Source organism: Sarcophilus harrisii, chromosome 1 (assembly GCF_902635505.1).
Source record: "Sarcophilus harrisii chromosome 1, mSarHar1.11, whole genome shotgun sequence".
Classification (NCBI taxonomy): Eukaryota; Metazoa; Chordata; class Mammalia; order Dasyuromorphia; family Dasyuridae; genus Sarcophilus; species Sarcophilus harrisii.
The window spans coordinates 180465434-180486489 of record NC_045426.1 but is presented as its reverse complement, the minus strand read 5'-3'; the positions used below and the strand labels follow the sequence as shown (position 1 = coordinate 180486489).

The following is a 21056-nucleotide window of genomic DNA, read 5'->3' as shown; positions in this document are numbered from 1 at the left end:
ATTCCTTCCTAGTCAGACAATAGGCCTCTCATGTAAACCAAGACTCATTCAATATCATAATATAGTATCAAGTCTTAAAGCTAAGTATTCCTCCAAAACCAGCAGCTCAGAAACAAAATGGAAGTCAAAGTCAAATGATTTTTACACATGTGGGGACATGTCACCCACTACCATCTTGATAAAACAAAGTTAAGATAGTGAGTTTGATTAGTTGCTTAAGGAACCAATTATTATGTATTTACAAACTCAGATCACGGACTAAAACTCAACTTTGGATAGCTTAATACCTTTACTGGTATCTGGAGACAGAAAATACTGATGATATACTACTACTGTTAGGACAGCAGTACCAGTTGCTGACACAGCATTTCCATGTTTTACCATTCAACAACTTCCCACCTTCTTATTCTTTCAATTCCAATTTTTAAGTCATCTTTTAAGGCCCTTAGTACCTGATCACTCCCGTATCTCTCCACCTATTTTATCCATACTCTTTCCTAGGCCTACTAGTTATGTCCCTCTAGTTCCTATTGTATTCTTAAACAAAGCTACCTTCCTCCCCTCTCTATTCACCAAGATCAGATTTTAATTACAAGATATTCTGATTGTTCCTTCTCGGTCATCCTCCTGTTCAGTAAGGGTCAATATGCCCTAAACTGGGCTTAGACCCTCTTGTTTCTCTGTCCCAGGTCTCAACTAGCTCTCTACTGTAGATCATTTTTTTGTCTTTAGCAGACATCAAAACATTTACCTTGAAATATTAAAATGGGGGGGGAAGGCATTTATGAATAAAACCTTTATTGTATTTTTAAAAATAAAATAATGTCGAAAAATGAAGATTCCTCCCCCCCCCCCAAAAAAAAATGAAAAAAAAGTAAAAGCACTATTATTTATATTCAAGAGCACCAAAGAGTTTCAGGATGGCATCTGGTAAGATTCATCTAAGGATGAATTCAGCTCAGAACATGGAAAGAAAGGCACAATAATTCTTTAAAGGATCAACAAACTGTTACATTATTATTGTAATAAAAAAAAATCAGGGCCCTTCAACTGCTAATTTTGCAGAATTTTAGATCTGGAAAAGAAATTTTGCAGATCATTTTTTAAAGATCCCCTCATTTTACAGCTTGAGGAAAATTACATATTAAGAGAGCAAATGACTTTTCCAAAGCTACATCACTGGTTAAAAGTTAGATCTAGAACTTAGGTCTCCTAACTACCAGTTCTGTGCACTAACTAGCCAAGTACCAGATAAGAAACCTGGAATATTCTCAAACCAGATCTCAATTTAAGTTTAAAACTGATAATTCAAGTTCCTCATTAATAAAGATCTGCATAACATTTCTATGCTGCAAATATTTAAATTAGATGCCAAGAACATTTTTTTTAAATTATGAGTTTTATAAATTGAAAGAGGGCTTTCCTTTCAAACTACTTTAAATAGAATTTGATAAATGTAGTTCTTGTGGCCATAATTCCAAATCAGTTTCAAAATACAAACAGGTGATTCAGGTTTCCTATCATGAATGAACCTTTGCAATTCTTCATGTTGATGCTTAGTACCATTTCTCTATATGAGAAGAAAGGATTTAGAATGCAAATATGATCTGGTATTAATTTTAAACAGAATCTTAGAATAGTACAACCCGCAGGAAAGAGATTTAGACATAATCTTTTTCATTTCAAAGTATATGGTAATTAAGATTCACACTTTTCTCTTTTTGTAAATCATTCTTTAGCAAAAAAAGATTTAAAACAATGTGCTTGAAATTTCATTGACTTTTTTTTTTTTTTGGGGGGGGGGAACAAGTTATGTAAAAGGAATTATGGTGCCAGTTTTATACTCTTTGTAAATCATTAATGCATATCACAAATAAATATCAGCTAATCTACTCCCAAAGCTTTAAGGTGCCATTCAATTTCTTTATCAGATATTATAGATGCTTTTGATGTAGTTGCAGATGTAGCAACCTTAGGCAGCTGAAGATGCTTCTGTCATCTTTACAGAGATTTCAATTCCAATTTCATCAAACACCTAGTTCATAATATCCTGGTTTTCTTCTTCATCATCAACTCCATCAAAAATGTCATTCAGTGATTTCAGAGAAGCCTGGAGAGACTTACATGAACTGATACTAACTGAAGTGAGCAGAGCCAGGAGCAACAGCAAAATTACATGATAAGCAATTCTGATTGACATGGCTCTTTTCAACAATGAGATGATTCAGGCCAGTCCCAATGGTCTTGTGATAAAAAGAGCTATCTGCATCCAGAGAGAACTGTGGGGACTGACTGTGGATCACAACATAGCGTTTTCACTTTTTCTGTTGTTGTTTGCTTGCATTTTGTTTTCTTTCTCATTTTTTCCTTTATGATCAGATTTTTATTGTACAGCATAATTATGGAAGTATGTAGAATTGCACATGTTTAACATATACTGATTACTTGCTCTCTAGGGGAGGAGGATGAGAGTAAGGGAGGGGAAAAAATTGGAACACAAGGTTTTGAAAGAGTGAATGTTCAAAATTATGCATATGTTTTGAAAATAAAAGTTTTAATTAAAAAAAAAAGTCATCCAATGTATCACTAGTAGATCATCCCTGGAAATGTGAATTTCACTAGTAGATCATCCCTGGAAATATTCAAATTCATTCATTCATATTTCCATTTTCACTTTTTCCTTCTGGAAATTCTGTATTGTTTGTAATGTCTTTTGTGGATCCATCTTCCTGCTAACTGCTTGCATTGTTTTTGCAGCAGTTGATCAGGCTCCAGCCATCTTCATATGGGAGTGCATTTCTTTATTTTGTATAGATATAGAAGTGATTTTTGAACTCAGAGGAAAAGTTCTAAATTCGTTTCCTTAGCTGCCATTTCCTTAATTTCTAATTCCAGCTGTTTTCCCGTTTTCTTAATGCTGCTTGATGTCTAATTATAACTTTCTGTGCAACTTATAATTCAGAGGCCTCTGTCCCGAGTATAGCAAGGTGGGTTAGAGAGAGAAGCCATGGGGCAGGGAAAGGAGTCACAAATTCCCCAAAATGCCAGGGTGTGGTATGGGATCTCTGCATATGATTCTTTAAATATATAAAACTAGTCTTCTTTTTCCATTTCAAATTCTAGTAGTTAATTGCCAAGCCTAATGTACATCTCTATGTGGACATCCTAAGACTCTTAAATGTTCAAAATAGAGCCCATCATCTTTCCCTATCCATCCTCTGAACTTCCCTATTTCTGTTAGAGAATGCAAGTCTTGCATTTCTGTCTAGTCATGAAAAGCTTGCAATTGTGAAGTCATTCTTAAAGATTTCTCCTTTATCCTACAAAACCAATCAATTGCCAAGTGCTAGTGATGCTATCTCTGTTATATCCCTTGAATACGTATTATCAAATAAAAAGACTAGAAAGATAAGGAAAGGTAAAGAAAAGTTAAGTAGATCAAGTGGTAACAGCAGTTTGGTAAGAGTGGGTTTATGTACAGGGCCAAATTGTTGAAATATATAGGTTAATATAAGGTAGAAAATTAGATAGGTAAGTACAGCAATAGAATTGAGGCTAAAGAAAAGAAGCTGAGCACAATTGTCAAGTTATTAAAAGATAACTGACTGCAAAAGTCTTAGCTATGTGCTTAGAGTTGAGGTGAAATTTCCCACAAATTGGAAAAAACAAAATGAATGTATTTTGTTCAGAAAACAAAATAAATATATTCAAAGAATGCTCCTTGAATGCTCCTCCAAAATCCTAAATTGTCAAGAAGAATGAAATAAATATTAAGGAAAGAGAAGCAAGACTTCAATAGGAATAAAAAAGGATCTGAGATAGAGGAAAGGTGAGATCTTTTTCAGGATGTTGAAGTATATTATTACATGAAGAAAGGAAAGAAACAAGAGTCTTGTACATTTATAACTTCACATCAAATCTGTAACTCTTCCAAAAGAGGGGAATGCCCCTGTCTTACAGACAATAACACAGTAGAGCCACTGAAGTCATCAGGAGATCATCTAAGTGAAGTATCAAATGAAAATTCAAAAAGTAATAATAGCTAGTGATACCCTGCTTAGGAAGTAATCAGATGACTATTTGTTGATCTGATAACAAAAGGAGAGAGCTCTATTGTCTTCCAGAAGGATGTATCTAAAACATAACAAAAACATCAAAATGGAGGACAACTACTCTCTAGTCATGATTCATGAAGGAGCATATCACTAATAAATGTGAAGTCTTAAGGTTCATCATGTTAATGATGTTTGGTTTGACTCTTTGTACAAGCTAGGTCAAATATAAACTTAGGCCTTCCTGACTCCAGGCCTAGCACAGTATCTGCTATAACACCTAGCTGTCCTATTACAAGAGAATGAAAAGTGAAAAACTAATTTGAAAAACAAAGGCTACAAAGGTAATGTCTAAGAATGAGGGATTATAGCTTACAGAATGACAGATTCTTAGCCAAATATAGAACATATCAAACAAAGTCTGGAAAGAAATTTTCTAGTTATTTGGCAAATATAATAATCAAGAAAAATTTAAATTGAAAAGAAAAGGGTAAAAAATCCCCATGTATACATTCCACCATAGATACCAAAGAGAGTAAATAGAAGCCTAGAGAAAAGAAGAATAGACTGTCTAGACAGACAGACACACACACACAGACACACACACACACAAATCCAATGGAAGACCTAACACTTAAAATCATGACTTCAAATATCTGCACATATAAAATTTAGGTAACAAATAAAGGAAAATCTGTTTTTAATTTAAGATGGCAAATTTGACCTCAGGTATTTGGGAAGTATAAAACTCATATTGTACCATGGTTTAGATAGATATATTTTTTTCAAAAGAAAAAAAATGAGAAGGGTAGCATTTTATACTAAAAAGGTACATTCACGTTGGGAAATACATTTATATATATGTACACATACACACACACACACACACGAGATTTGCCTTCCTAATCATGCTTTACTAAACTACAAATATTGAAATTAGTTAACATTCCCATAAACAACCAAGTGATGATATAATTAGTGAAGAGTAGATTCAGAGTAAAAGAAGACAGCCATGATGTCATTAAAACTTGATATAGAAAATACATAAATTAATTCAGTTCAACAACTATTAGTGATTTTGCAAGGTGTCCCAAGTCAGTAGCTTAACACTTGGAGTTATTAAGACTGAAGGCTTGTCTTAGGTAGGCTGAAGTCCTACCACTGACTAGGATCACAGGCAAAATTGCCATAGGCAAATCTCTAATATTCTAAGGATCATTTGCTGTTCTGTATCTGAGGAGAAAGCTTCAAACCAAGGAGTTCCCCACAACAGTGAAATCGCAAGTCTAAACCAAAACCCCTTTAGGAAACTTTAAAAAGGGAATGCAGGGAAAATTATAAACTAGATAGCTGACATTAAGTTATATAGAGTGACAAGAAAAAAATACTCTGGATGACAAAATCTTTAAACTCCACAAATCTCTAGGAATTTATGACTACTCCAATCTCAAAAAACAAAGAGAAGTTTCAGTTTGCTAAATTTACCTTGAAGAAACTTGTTGCTATTTAAGCAACCTATAATTTTCTCTATGTTCAACTTTGGTTTTTTTTCTGGTTAACTTCACGGATTTAATTTTGTGAATTATATAAGTCTATCAGTTAAAAGACTTAAAAAAAATCCTCAAAAATATTGTTTGGGCCTCTGGGGTATTAAACCCTTACCTGCATTGGAACAGGATCCTTAAGGTAGTAGCCTTCAACAATCTGTTCTTTCCGATAATGTTCAATGATATCACCAATGCTAGGAACATAAAAATTATAAAATTGACAATTTATATTATGTCCAAAAAAGTGTTAATTTGTAAAAGTAATATTAAGTGTAGTTATGCTATTAGCAAGATCTCCATAGCATACAACATGGAAAACATTAATGAAATGCATATTCGTAGTAATGCTGGATTTAAAAAACAAACAAACAAAAAAAAAAAAAAAAAAAACTCTTGGTCAAGTTACTCTCTAAAAAAATCAAGATTCCTTTGGTCAGTAACACCACAACCAAAATTTTAAAATAAAAACACCGACATTGACATTAACTGATATTATAAAACCGTGGAGATAAAAGTTGAAGGCTTCTTCTAATCCTATTAAATTTATTCTTTAACACTGGAATGGAAGAACTGATAGATGTACTCCATTTACTTAACAATCAATATGTTATGTTAAATTAATTATTCTCACCATCACTCAATATAGTTTCTCTAATTATCAGATGCATTTTGACTGTAATTGCATTCTGAAGGACCTATATCTGAGAGGCAAAAATAAAGCCAAAGTAAAATTATAAATTTCTCTCACAAATGTCACCATTCTACTCTCAATAGAATAAAAAAAAGTAATTTGACTTATAATACTACAAATAATCTAATATTTGAAGAAAAAAGTCTGAATAAAAAACTGTAAAGAGTAATACATGAAATTTGAAATTTAGTTTTAATTTAGTTTCTACATATGATAAATACAATGCATAGCAAAGCAATTAGTTTTCACTACATCAATAACTAATAGTTGACATTATATGTTGCATTCAAGGCTTGCAAAGTATTTTCCCCCACAATTGATTCAGTGCCTTAAGACTGATCTGAAATTCCACAATTTCTTTATTTCATTAAGAAAAAAAATTCATAAAAATAAGTTCTTAAAAGTGAAGATTTTATTTTCATCTGTCCTTTCATTACTGCTCTATTCTTAATAAAAAAATCAACTCAGGAGATGGAAAATTTTAATCCCATTAAAAATTTTATACTTTTTTAAATGTAAAAAAGTAATCATCACAAAGTGAAAATAGATGACTCAAAGAAGTTACATGAAAAAGATGACCAGATGAACTGAATTCTAAATATTATTTGACATAAGAAAAAAGGGAAAGTGGTAATAAAGGACTATTACCTGAGTGTAAAAAGTCTATCTGAATATTCCTATGGGCTCTGTCTGATATTTTTCTAAGGAAAAAAAATCTTAATTTAAAATTTTAAGTGCTGATTACTTCATATTTTAAAACGAGTGTTTGGCTGATGAACATCCAAATTTCTCAGTTCAAAAATAAACTTCAATGAATCTTGGTCAATAATCACCTCTCTTTTATTGTAAAAACCTACAGTGAATTTCATTTTGATCATCTGATAAACTACTCATTCCTATTGTCCCCTAAATTCAGACTACAAAGCTATTCAGAACCATCATAAATTCCTTCATAAAAGAAAGTAGTTAAATAATAGAAATGTAGGTACTGTTATTTCCTTTCTTCACCTAAAGTAAAAATAAAACCATCCTTGCTTGTTGTTTAACAGGAAAGATAAAGTTATAAGTATATATATCACATCAACTTCTAAAAAAAAATGCTTAACTCATAAACAATACAAAACTGACAGTATAAACTCCTATCCCCCAACATATATAATTTCTTAACATTTTTAGTAAAAGCAGTTATATTTTCCACAAAGAATTCTCTCTACATATTCAAGTTAAATAAATTTGGATTCCTTAAGGAAAAAAAAAAAAAAAACTGTAAAGTTCTCAATTTCATATTAAAATGAAGTCTGAAAAATACAAATATTAAGGATATAGTTAAAGCAACTAATTAGTACACTTTTAAGGAAATTATTTCACATTGCAGATTTAATAGCTAAACTATATGCAAAAGAAATTCAGAAGAAATGTAAAACGAAATATTTTTCCCTTGTTGTTCAATAATGCCCTTTAGTATAATAAAGGGCTGTCTTAATACACACACACACACACACACACACACACACAAAAATTGTTTCTGGTATTTAGGTAAAAATTCTACCTTTGTAAAACATACTTTAGGGCAGTGATTCTCAAACTTTTGTTCTCAGTATTTTTATGTTTTTAAAAAACCATCGAGGATCTGTTCAAAGAGTTTTTGTTCAAATGGGTTATATTTATAGCTATTTACTATTAGAAATAAAAAATAATTTTGAATTTGTAGACCCTCTGAAAGGGTTTCAGAGACCCCAACAATTCTTTGGACTACACTTTGAGGACCATTGCTTTAGGGTATATAGAAAAAACCAGTCAGTTCAATAAACATACACTTCCAAATAAGAAGCTGCTTATCAATCTGATCTTCAACAACATTCACCAAAGGGGATGTAGGCTAGTGCCTTGTTTGATTTAGCAAAATAATTAGTAAAAGAAAATCTATCTGGGGGGGTAGCAGTTTCAACTTAAAAGTTCTGCTCTAAGCAAAGGACTTATAGTTAGAAATTTGATCTGCAATTTCTTTATAGTTTACAGGACTTGCAAATTAGTAATTCCAAAAGGACTAATCCAATTATATTTTAAAATCTATCTATTATCCTTCTCCCCCCCCCCCTTCTTTCTTTTCCTTCCTTTCCTCTTTCTTGGCATCTGAGGCAATTTTAATAAAATTTTTTCTAGAGGAAAAAAAAAAAAATCAAACTGCCTTAAAAAATATATTATGCATGCTTTACCTAAAGCTCATTCTAATTTATCATTTTATCCCTTTAAAAAAAAAAAATACAAGTGTAAAGAAAAGGTTACTAGAGATTAAATCTTCAGATTCCTACAAATTAAGCTTATTACCCTATCTAGAGGGCTTGAGTATATTATAAATGCCAATATTTAAAAGCAATGTGATTTTATTTTTAAAAAATTCTCAGAGCTCAAATATAATACAATATAAATACAATAAAAATATACTTGCCAAAGGCAGATAAAAATTCACTTTTTTTTAAACTCACCTATTATAGTATCGGCCTCCCATCATAAACTGATTGTTGGGTGTTGGACATATTTTAAAACGCTGAATATTTTCACTGGTCCGAAAATAAAGCGAATAGTCGCCAGGAGTATTATCAGAGGGCCGTACAAGGAAACTGCAAACCTGACCTACTGTGAAAATATAAAAAAGTAACAATTATTTTTATACACTCATAGTCATCAAATTTCCCATAAATTGATTGCAATTTATATGCACAAGTAATAACAAACATATAGATATATTTGTATTCACACATATCCCTACTCTCTCATTTCTTTTCCTGAGAATTTTCTATACAACTTTTTACCTAGGTTTTTCCTCTGGATACTTTCTGATTTTCAAGTCCAATTCTTTTTCTTTGATATGACACCTTTCTTAATTCTATACCCAAGTACCATTTAAGTACATTTAAAAGATTTTGCCTAGTGAATGTAAAAAATGCCAACAGCTAAATGGTGTAAATTTTCTGCCATAAAAGAGGCAGGAAAAAAACTTTTACAAGGAGGAGAGAGGGAATGAAGGAACTTCACTTTCATCAAAAATGGCTCAAAAAGGAAATAACATATACACTCAATATGGGTATAGAAATCTATCTTACCCTGCAAGAAAGGGACAGAAAAAAGGCAACACTGAAGAAGGGGCTGGTAAGAAGCAAAACACTTTTGAGGAGGGACAGGGGGAATGAAAAGAACAGAATAAATAGGGGAAATACAGTTAGTAATAATAATTATGAAAAGAATTTTGAAGCAAGTTTCTTTAATGAAGGCCTCATTTCTCAAAAGGAAAGGGAACTCAATCAAAACTACAAAAGTAATTAAGATCCATTCCCCCATTAATAAATGATCAAAAGATATGGCTATAACAGTTATAAAATCATGCATATCCTTTTACCTAAAAATATCATTACTAGGCATAAATTGCTAACAGCTTTTTCCTCAGGACAAAAACAGAAATTGAGGGAATGTCCGTTAACTGGAGAATGGCTGAATAAATTGTGCTATGAGACTGTGAAGGAATATCATTGTTCTGTTAGAAATGATGAGCATGATGCTATCAGAAAAATGCACAAAGTACTCCATGAGCTCAAGCAAAGTGAAATGTACTATTTCTATAGGAAATGCATTTGTTAATCAGGTTATTTAGATTTATATATTTAGTGATGAACAAAAGGAAGAATATAAAAGTTAATTAACTTATAGAATTTCTTGGAGAAATTAAAATTCAATACATTTGCAAAAAAGTTCCAATTACTTAAACTACTTTAATTGTAACTAATTCCTGTGATGTCTCAGAACAAGGTGGTAAAAAGTTAACATATACAAACACCTATTTGCCACACTTTTTGGAATGAAATGTGGCGAGTTTTAAACAAAAACAAAACAAAAAAATCTTAAAAATTTCAATGGAACTCTTTTCTTTAATCTTCTTAAGAGTTTCATTCTCTAAAAATCAAGTTTTTAAAATGAAGAGCAATTTCCTACTCCTAAGAAACTTAGCAGAGAATTCATTTTTTGTATAATGCATTAAAGTATGCAAAGCATTTTCTTCATACAAGAACCTTTTGAAACAGAGTAATACAAATTATCAATTTCATTTTTATAAATAAGGAATTAGCTCTAGCTGACTATCCAACTTTGCCAGTAATTACTTAGCTGAACAGCATCTGTTACCTAGGTCCAATTCTTATTCAATGTCAAGTAACAAATTGTGTATAAATTAAAGACTAATAAAAACACATCTGAAAGGGATAGAACTAAGTTAATTCAAAGGTTTTTAAAGTACACATTAACAGTAAGAATATATATACCTGTCATCAATAAAGCATAAGCTTCTTGTTTGGAAATCTTCCCATGGAACCATCTTAAAAATGAAATAAAGAGAAAATTCAAAAGTATATCTTTGTTATTTTAATATGGATGGACAAAAGCTAAAAAATTAATTTACTGAGTCATTCAAAGAAAACATAAAGAACTTGGAAAAAAAGTTAACTTGTAGAAGTTACCTAAGTAGAGAAACCCTAGAATCTCTTCCATAACATCCCTAACAGAAGTAGCTGGCCAGTTTCAATAACCCCCATCCCCATACCCAGCCTCCACCCATCATACTCCCTGGTCTGTAGAGTTCCTAAAAAATGAGGACACATTTGAAGTTCAAAAGTTTCTTCAGAACAAGCCAAAATCTGCTTCTCCGTAATTTCAATTTAATTGAATAAACCCTAGCCTTGGTTTGTCCCCACCATCTACCTTCTTTATTCCTAATTAAAATGCCATTAGTTTTAGAAATAATGAAACCATGCTGATGGGGTCCACCAAAAACTGAGGTTTAGAACCTTAAAGTCATCACTCACCATTTTATATATGATTTACTGTAATGTACCTATAGTATTTCTATTATGAGCAAGCTATGCTAAGCATAGAGAAAATAAAGACAAAAATAAAAAGCATATCTAATATCTAATATGTAAATAGATCAATGGGAGATGGGAAGTGAGGGGGGAAAGACAACTTGGGACAGAAGGAAAGAACACTAACAACTAGGGGTATCAGGAAAAGTACAGGAGATGACATCTGACATAAACCTCAAAGAAAGTTAAGGACCTAAAAGGCAAAGGTAAAGAAAATAGATTCTAAGCCTAGGGAAAGTTTATGCACAGGAGCAGGAAACAAAATTCTAAGTGCTCTAAACAATAAGCATGCAAATTAACTGCAGGTGTTACACATATGAAGAAGAGTAATGTGAACTAAGTTTGGAAAGGTAAGCTGAAATCAGAATGTGAAGAAATTAAAATGTCAACCTAAAAAATTTTAATTTCCTGCTAAAGGCAATAAGGAGACATTTTGTTTTCTGTCCTCTCCTTCCTCCCCCACCTTTTTAATCATTGAATATTCTTGATTGGGAGTGATATCATTGGACTTATGATTTAGGAACATGACTGCTGTGTGGAAGATGAAGGAAAAACTTTTAATCAAGACAAACATGTTACTCCAAGAATCCAAATAAAAAATGATGAGTGCCTGATACAGGTTAATAAGCAGAAGTAGAAAAAAGATGGATGCTATAAAGACTGACTCAAGATCTAATAAATGGTTTATATTCCAAAGTAAAATTGAGAAGAATTAATAAGAAGTCAAGAGAATGCTAAGATTGTCATTATCCTTTGGCCACCCAGGTTTACAATCTAGAAAAATGGCAAGTTTGATGATATAGGAATAAATCTGGCGTGGAGAGAATGTGAAACAGCTACTTTAAACATGCTGTTCTAGAAAGCCCTATCACATATCTGTAAGCAAGGGTGATGTCTTGTAAGACTAAGTCCCATAAGAGAGATTAGGATCAGATATGTAAATATAGGAATCAGTTACAGAGAGAGAACAACAGAACACAAGGGAGCAGATGCAGAGATAACCCAAGAAAATATATTGCTACACAACCAGCTTAAATGGGATACAGAAGATGATGAACAATGAGACTAAGTTATTAGAAAGCTGAAGCAGGCAAAACGTTATCAAACTGTGCATACCCTTTGATCCAGGACTGTTACTACTGGGCTTATATCCCAAAGAGATCATAAAGAAGGGAAATGGACCTGTATGTGCACGAATGTTTCTGGCAGTCCTTTTTGTAGTGGCTAGAAACTGGAAACTGAGTGGATGCCCATCAGTTGGAGAATGGCTGAATAAATTGTGGTATATGAATATTATGGAATATTATTATAGTTCTGTAAGAAATGACCAACAGGATGATTTCAGAAAGGCCTGGAGAGACTTGCACGAACTGATGCTGAGTGAAATGAGCAGGACCAGGAGATCATTATATACTTCAACAATACTATATGATGACCCGTTCTGATGGACCTGGCCATCCTCAGCAATGAGATCAACCAAATCATTTCCAATGGAGCAGTAATGAACTGAACCAGCTACACCCAGAGAAAGAATTCTGGGTGATGACCAAAAACCATTACATTGAATTCCCAATCCTTATATTTATGCCCACCTGCATTTTTGATTTCCTTCACAAGCTAATTGTACAATATTTCAGAGTCTGATTCTTTTTGTACGGCAAAATAACAGTTTGGTCACGTATACTTATTGTGTATCTAATTTATATTTTAATATATTTAACATCTACTGGTCATCCTGCCATCTTGGGGAGGGGGTAAGGGGGTAAGAGGTGAAAAACTGGAACAAGAGGTTTGGCAATTGTTAATGCTGTAAAGTTACTCATACATATAACCTGTAAATAAAAGGCTATTAAATAAAAAAAATAATAATAAATATAAAAATATATTAAAAAAAAAAAAAAAAAAAAGCTGAAGCAGGAGTGATAACTGTCATGTAAGCAAAGACAGAATCTAGGAAGAAGGGCTGCAAAGTGTCAAAAGCAGGAGTTGCTACATGGAGTAGTAAATGAAGACTGGCCCTAACGTCAGGAGATCCTAAGTTCAAATGCAGCCTCAGACATTCAATACTTCCTAGCTGTATGACCCTGGGCAAATCACTTAACCCCAATTGCCTTGCAAAAAAAAAATCAAAGTGTCAAAAGTTACAAAAGGTCAAACTGAGAAAAAAGCCACTGGGCTAATGTCACTAAGAGAACACTGATAACTTTGCAGAAGCAATTTCAGTTGTGTCTTAAAGTCTGGAAATTGAACTGATAGGAGTACCAAAAAAAAGAATAATAATAATAAGTCCATACAGATGGAGTAGGTACATATAATGGCAATAAGAGGCTCTGGTATTATACTGAGGGAATAGGAACAGTCTAGCCATAGACATCAGGGCATTATATTGTGGATGGGGAGGAAAGAATTTTGAATTCAGTTTCTGGTTATATCTAAGGCACAAATTTTTCAAGTAAATTTATTTCCCTCCTAGCTCTTAACCAAACAAAGGTCTTTCCTATAAGGATTTGCTGCTCATAGATTTGTTTCATAGGGCCAAATGCAATACAAATCTAATCCTTTTTAGCACACCCTTGAAGACATCTAACTGAACAAGAATTCTCTTCCTCGGACTAAACAAAACTAAATTTTCAGCAATATTTTCTTCTCTACAATTCTTTGCCCCCTATTTCTTCTCTGATTACCACCATGTCCAATCCTAACCTTGATTTATTCTCATCACCCATTTCCTTCACTTGCATTCAAATGCTTTTACTTATGGAAATAATGAAACTGTAAAGATTGGCTGTACTCCAAATTGAAGTTTAGAACCTTCATTGACTCCTTAATTTTTCTCAGTTTTACTCCAAGTATATAATCAGGTGTCATATCTTATTGATTCAACCTCAACAACATGTTTTGCATTCGTTTTCTATTTATGGCTACAACCCTACTTTAGGCTCTCATTACTTTTTACTTGTATTGCTACAGTAGCCTTTTCATTGGTCTTGATTTTACGTTCTCTTAAAACTCGAATAATGTCAAGCAGGTCCTCATTGCAAAAGCAATTCTTTCATTCCTTCCCAAATAATTCTCTATCTCCATGCAGAGAGAGCAACTATTCTTCCTTTATTAAGCCTCTTATGGTGTCTCTTCCTTGTATCCTCTAAATTGAGTAAAACACCATCATAATTCAGTCAAAAAATTGAGGTGATTCAAAGTTCTTTTAAACCTTTCTCTTAATCTCTCTGAAATCAAGGCCCATTAACTCTGTCTTCTTTCAAACCTCCTATAAAAAAGCAATCCTCATTAACAAGGCCACTCCTCCTCTATTCCATATGAACACTGGAGCCCACCCTCTTCAATATTCTACAGTAAACTGTTCATAGGAGCATCCCTATCTTTCTCATCTCCAGTATCTCCCTATATGGAATGATTTCTTTTCTAGCTGCTTACAAATGTACTTGGCTCCCCCATCCATTGTAAAGATTCTCACTGACTTCTCTTCTTCCCTATTAGTTTTCATACTGAATATTTTTCTCCCCTTTACAGCTTAACTCAATGAGAAAGTCAATTCTCTTGGTTTCACTATCCTTCTTCTTTCAATCTGACTTCTTCCATTAACATTCAATTGAAAACACTTTTTTCCTACGTCTTACCATTTCATATTCCCTACTCAATAAACTCTACTGGTTCCTTACTAGTTCTAAAACCAAACAAATTCCAGTACTTGGCATTCAAAGTTATTCACAACTTAGTATCTTTCTATATTTCCAATATACACACAAGCATGCGTGGGCACATGCTAGTTCCTTTGCTTCTAAGGGCATTTTACCCCAATTCTGCCCACTCCTTATAAATACCATGTAAGTTTCTTACATTAAGCAGGATCTGGCTTGTTTTTTAATTTTAATTTTTCTTTGTAACACTAACATTTAGCATGGTGCACCCTAAGTGCCCATAAACTAATTCAACATATATTCGCAAAGCATTCTCCCCAGTTATCTTATTATGCAGATCATGCTTCCATTTGCCTATAAACTATTATCTCTCATTTGAAAAATTGTCTAAATTTTTCTCAGCTTAAAATAATAACTGTTAAGGACGTCATTTCATCCAACTGATTCTTTTTGGTACAAAAAAGTTAAAAACTTGAAATCTCTGATGAAGTGTCAAATGGAGATTTCAACTAAAAAGACAGAGAAGGTAGAATGTAAATAAAATGCAAGAACTAAGAAGAAATCAATGCAGAAACAGGAAAATTTTTAATATAGAGAGGAAGGATCAAAGTAACAAGAAGTTAGAAAAATGAGAATTAAGGCACACTGATGTACAGCAACTTTAGGAGATCAAAATAAACAGATTATGACAGTGAAAAGGAAATTCTAAAAAGAAAAATGGAGATTTTTCTTTGCTATATAACAAAACCACTTTAGCAGTCTAGAAAAAAAGCCCAGATTACATTTATAATGGCCTCCTGAATAAAGTATTTAATGCTTTTGATTATTGCTTAAATAAATCTTTGGCAGCATAAGCATATAGAAAATGGTGAAGTGGTCTTCCCAGGGCAGAGCCAAGATGGCAGAGAGGACCCACGTTTCTTTCTGACTTTTCCTACAATCCTCAGACTAATTAGCAAATCCAGCCTCTGAATTAGTTCTGGACTGGCAGGATCCACAAATATGGGAGTGCAACAAATTACCAGAAGAAGATAATTTCAAAGATCACCAGAAAAGGTTTGTTTCAATCAGAAATGGAGGGAGGCAGGCCAAGCACAAGCAGGGTGAACACAGACCCCAGCGCTGACAAGGAGGGAAGACGGGGCAGGGAGACAGGGCAGACTCCACAGGGCAGAATCAGAGGGGCAGGGTGGGGCAGAGAATCTAAGAGGAAGATTCTACCCCAGTGCAGTGTTGGCTACTCTGCTGGTTTCAAGCCGGTAGGTTATTAAACATCCAACACAAACACAAAAGGATAAATAGTGAACCCCAAAAGGCCAGAATTTCACAGGACATGGTCATGCCCACCCAGCATTGGAAGTGAGTCAGCATCGGCTCAATGCAGCCGCTATTGCTTATAGAGGAAAACCTCCCCTGACCTAAAGTAGAACTTAACTTTTTAAAAAAAATGAGTAAAAAAAGAAAAGAGAACTCTGACCATAGATAGTTTTTATGGTGAAAGAACAAGAGATTTAAAACCCTGAGAAGATTAAAACATATTGCGTCTCTTGATGAAGCCCCAAAAGGTGACAACCTGGTCCCCATCATAACACAGTTCTCCTAGAAGGAATTAAAAAGGATCTTTAAAAAGAGCTAGAAGAAAAATGGGGAAAGGAAATGAAAACTTTGCAAGAGGGTTTGGAAAAGGCATATAACTCATTAAAAGATAGATCTGACAAAACAGAAGGAAAAAAAAAAAAAAAAAAAAAAAAATTAAATGAAGAAAGTAATTCACTAAAAATCAGAACTGAACAAATGGAAATGTATGACTCAGTGACACAACAACAATCAGTCAAGAAAATGGTGAAGTGACCAGAGTGACATAAGCTGTTTATTAAACATGATATTTTTTAAAGGTGAAAAGGGAAAATATTAGAAATTAATAAGTCACTAACACTATTAAATATGTGAAATATGTGTCTGTGACGACCACACTAGCACCCAGGACACCCCAGAACCAGCCAGAGTCAGGATAAGCAAAAGTCCTTAGTCTTTATTCTTGGTCTTTAGATGCAGGATTGAACAGGATGGAAGCAGAATCTCCACGACTGCCTTCTCCCTCGTCTACCGCAAAAAGTATGTCTCTGGCTAGCCTTACTCCATCCCCTAGTCTCTCCTACAATCCTCTGTATACACCAATCATTGAACTAGAACAGGATAGTGGGAAGGACCAATTTCCAAACATATGCCCACAGATTATTGTCCAATCAGTAATGAGCCCTAAGTGCTTGAACTGACCTCAGTGCAACGACTCAAGAGTTTCAGCCCTCTACATGTGTCCATGAATCCTGGGGCAAAATGATAAGAAAAATGAAAGCAATAAAAATATCGTGTGAAATAACATACTGCTTTGTAAAAGAAATCAGTAACAACAAAAGGTAGGTAGAAAGTAAATGTTTTAAATTTTTCTTTCAAACCTATATATATTAGTAGAGAACAAGACAGGCTGCTCAATATTTCCTATTCTCTGTAAGAAATTTATTTTGGATTCACTTCTAATAATCCAAATTACCAGTCCCTTAAACAAATCCTTGAATCCCTGGATACACGATACTGTTTGATATTGCAATCCTCCAATTCTTGGTAACTTGCCCTATCTGCCTCCTCTTATTTCCACACTATTGAGCACTACAGAAGAATCATGGTATTATATTTACTGAGTTAACTAATTTTTTTCTGGCAACAATTAAATTTTCAATCAATATCTTGGAATCTCTTTACTACTCTATTACATCTTCCACATAAGCTATCATAAATTTCTTCTCAAGATCTCTTTTGGAATAACAAGTTAAAGACTTGAATTCTGAAGAAACCAGATAAAAGATTTTAGAATATCAAATGGAGATTTCTGTCAGTCAAATGACAAAAAGCAGAATGTATTAGAAAAGCAGGAACTAAAAAGAAATCAGCACAGAAACAGAAAAATTTGAAAAATGAGTGATCTATATAAATAGAACCAAGATGACAATATAAGAGAAAAATAAAAAAAAAAATTACTCCAGCTCCTGACTCTGAGAAAAAAAAAAATAAGTGGCCATTCCTTCTTTCCAAGGATAAACATTCTTTAGATATTACTATAATATTTGTGAATTGTACTCCATCAATTATACCTGACTGACGCCTTTTAAATTTTTACTTCTTGATTTAGAAAACTAATTTGTTTCCCCAACTCCTCAGCATGCTCAGCATTCCTATCCTAAATAGAACGAAATCATAAAAATAAAGATTAGTTCAACTTGTATGTGAAAAATCTTCTCTAAAACATATAAAGTCATCATTCAGTTTTTGTTCCAAAACTTCTAAGTAGGACAGAACTCAACTGTTATTTGAGAAAACACATTCCACTTTCAATAAACTTTATTTATCAAAACTGTTCTCGTTTTTTTCAAGCCTAAACTTGCCTATTAAACCTCCACTTACCACTCCTGGGTTACCCCTGCAGGAAATAGAACAAATTTCTTCTAAATTCCTCTTCCATATGATATCCATGAAGTATTGAAAAGTTGTCATTTACTGTCCTAAATTTTTTATTACCTTAATTTAAATCTCCCTTAGCCAAATCTAATATTGTAAGAGCTTAAGGCTCCTCATCCTTCTAAAATTCTTCTAAATGCTCTCTAGCTTCTTTCTAAATTATAGATTCCAGAACTTACCATAATATTCTATATGTGAAAGGTCTATAATTTCACTAATTTTGAAAAGTACATCTCTCTCAGCACAACATAAAATCATTTGATTTTTTTTGAAGGGGCAGGAAGTCATAGGAGAGCTGCTAGTGAAGGGAAGAGGCACTATCACTATCAACCACCTTTCTTCACGTAACTAATAAAAGACCTTCCTTGTAACAAATCACTCAACCAATGACAATAGCTTAGCAATGAAATTTCTAGTTTTCAGTACCTTGGAATACATTTTTGTACCATCTATGCCAAACCATTAAAACTTCATCAAATGCAATTAATACTACTTTATAATCTCCACATTAATTGTAAACAACCTCTTTGTCTAGAGGCTTGCCATTTGTTCATTCTTAGTGATCCTTTATCCTATTTGAATATCTTCTTTTAAATAGCATAACTTAAAATATTTTTAACCAATGTAAGCTTTTAAAAAACAAAATCAAATAAATAGAAAATATTTTTGCATAAGGCTTGAGTTTAAGGGATCTTAACCTTTTTCTTTGAAAACTACTAATTCTGTCATGCAAGAAGAGTTCTCTGAATTTCAGGATATGCAGAGCTTTCCTCTCAGATTCTAATGAAAAATGATCACTTCCCTTTAAAGGTTTTCATCAACTTTCTTCTTCGTGAAAATCTAATCCAGAATAACACTATTAACATTATCCTTTGAAATATGAAATTTTTTTTAAAGAATAAAATTATTAAGACAAATCAAGAAATTGTTCACTATATAGAGGGAGGGCTCCTGAATATGATCACAAAAACGAATCTGTTATTATTCTTAGATCTTGCTAGATTTATGAGCTGTTCTCCAAATCTTTATTGATATCCTTTTCTAGCCAAGTGGTTTGGAGTAGAGGTCACTGAAAATGTAACATCTGTTGCTGTCCCTGATTATGTTTTACATAAGCATTTTACATAAAACCCCTCTCTAGGTCCATAGAATTTCTTATATGAATGTAGTTTCAATATGTCATTATTCCATTGCATATTCATCCTCCTTCCCTTTCCTGTTCCCTTGAATAAAACATAATCTTTCAGAGAGTTAGATTCTAGTAACATTGTCTTACCCATCATATACCCAGTTATACCTATTAGATCAATTTGCTTTCTTGTTATCAGAGTCCTAATTTATTTTTCTTTTCAGTCACTTGTATATCAACACTTGGAGTATACATTTTTATTTGACTTCTTTCTTATATTCTCTTCCTCTTTCATAAGTACTTGGGCATCTCTATTTTTCCTATGCTGTGGGAAGAATATGAGAGTATTTGTGTTCATAGAGAATCATGGCTATTTATGGCACCTAGCTTGGCAAACAGGCTTAAGAAATTTTCTCCCTCCCTAAAAGGGGAAATTTGCACTCCATTCCCATACCTTACCAAAAAACAATTATCTATTTTAAGCTATGGTCCAGAAATCCCAATCTTTTAAATTAACTCATGCATATGTATCTATCCTTTATTTATATAGGATTTTTCCCTAGCCATGGTTGTCAAATATACTTTCACTTATTTTCTTCCAAGGTTTTATGTGATGGCATCTTTTACTTTAACAAGATTTTTCTTAAAACTTTTCTAAAATAGTCTTTTCTTAAGTAAGCTTTTTCTTATTTAAGTTTAACTAGCTGACTCACATACAATATCTACCTTCTCTTTTCTTGCCTTCAATCAGCAGCAGAGAAAGATGCTTCAGTCATCAGTTTTTGTTACTATCACTTATGCCCCAGGGAATCTCCAGAAGTTGGTAAAACTACTAGTCACTTTTTCCTTCCTCAAAGCTGCCACAGACTGAAGTATGTAAATAATAGCATATACTAAATGACTATTTTATGATCCATTATGAACTAACCCTCAAGGGAATCTGACTTTTCTTATCTAGCACTCCACCAAAAAATGTTTTCAAGGTGATTAATCACTTTATAACAGCCAAGAATTCTTATCCTCTTTGCCTTCTTTAAATGTGGCACTGTGGAAAACTCACCTTCTTCCTAATGATCTCTCTTTTATTGGTTTCCTGACACTTATAGTTCACTTCAAACTCCTCTGACAGAATGGCACAAATTTTAACAGAAAACATTACTGTGAACTAAATAAGAATATTTTCACAGAACCATCTGAAAAAGTCAAAGTTACAACTTGGATAAAAAGAGAGGGGGTGATCAGGCCTATTCTGCAGAAGGAGCAAACAATGGCTTCAGCAAAGGTACAAAAGTCAAGGTATACGTATTGTCCCAAGAACAAGGAGTAGAAAAATTTGTCGAGACTAAAGAGATCACATAAAGGAGTAGTACAGATTAATATTTAAAGACATAACAAAAAGGACTAGACTATGAATCTTCTTGAACAGCTAGTGAAAAGGGTTAAAACTTATATTTTTGCCTTGTAGACAGAGATGTTTCACGTTAATCTGCTAAGAGTTTCTTTAGATCAGGTGATAGAAACATTTATCACCACAATGAATAATAGGTCAGGTATA

General features: G+C 33.0%; 1 protein-coding gene across 2 annotated transcripts in view; it reads right to left on the bottom strand.

Moving 5' to 3' along the window:
* The window catches only part of RASA1 (RAS p21 protein activator 1), a 99128-nt gene that overhangs the window by 37323 nt on the left and 40749 nt on the right, over positions 1 to 21056 (bottom strand). For both annotated transcript variants that reach the window (XM_031967290.1, XM_031967294.1), the window contains exons 7-9: positions 10604 to 10656; positions 8777 to 8927; positions 5715 to 5793 (exon numbers count right to left, since the gene is read on the bottom strand). In XM_031967290.1, coding sequence (XP_031823150.1) covers positions 5715 to 5793; positions 8777 to 8927; positions 10604 to 10656 — 283 coding nt within the window. The remainder of the gene's footprint in view (positions 1 to 5714; positions 5794 to 8776; positions 8928 to 10603; positions 10657 to 21056) is intronic.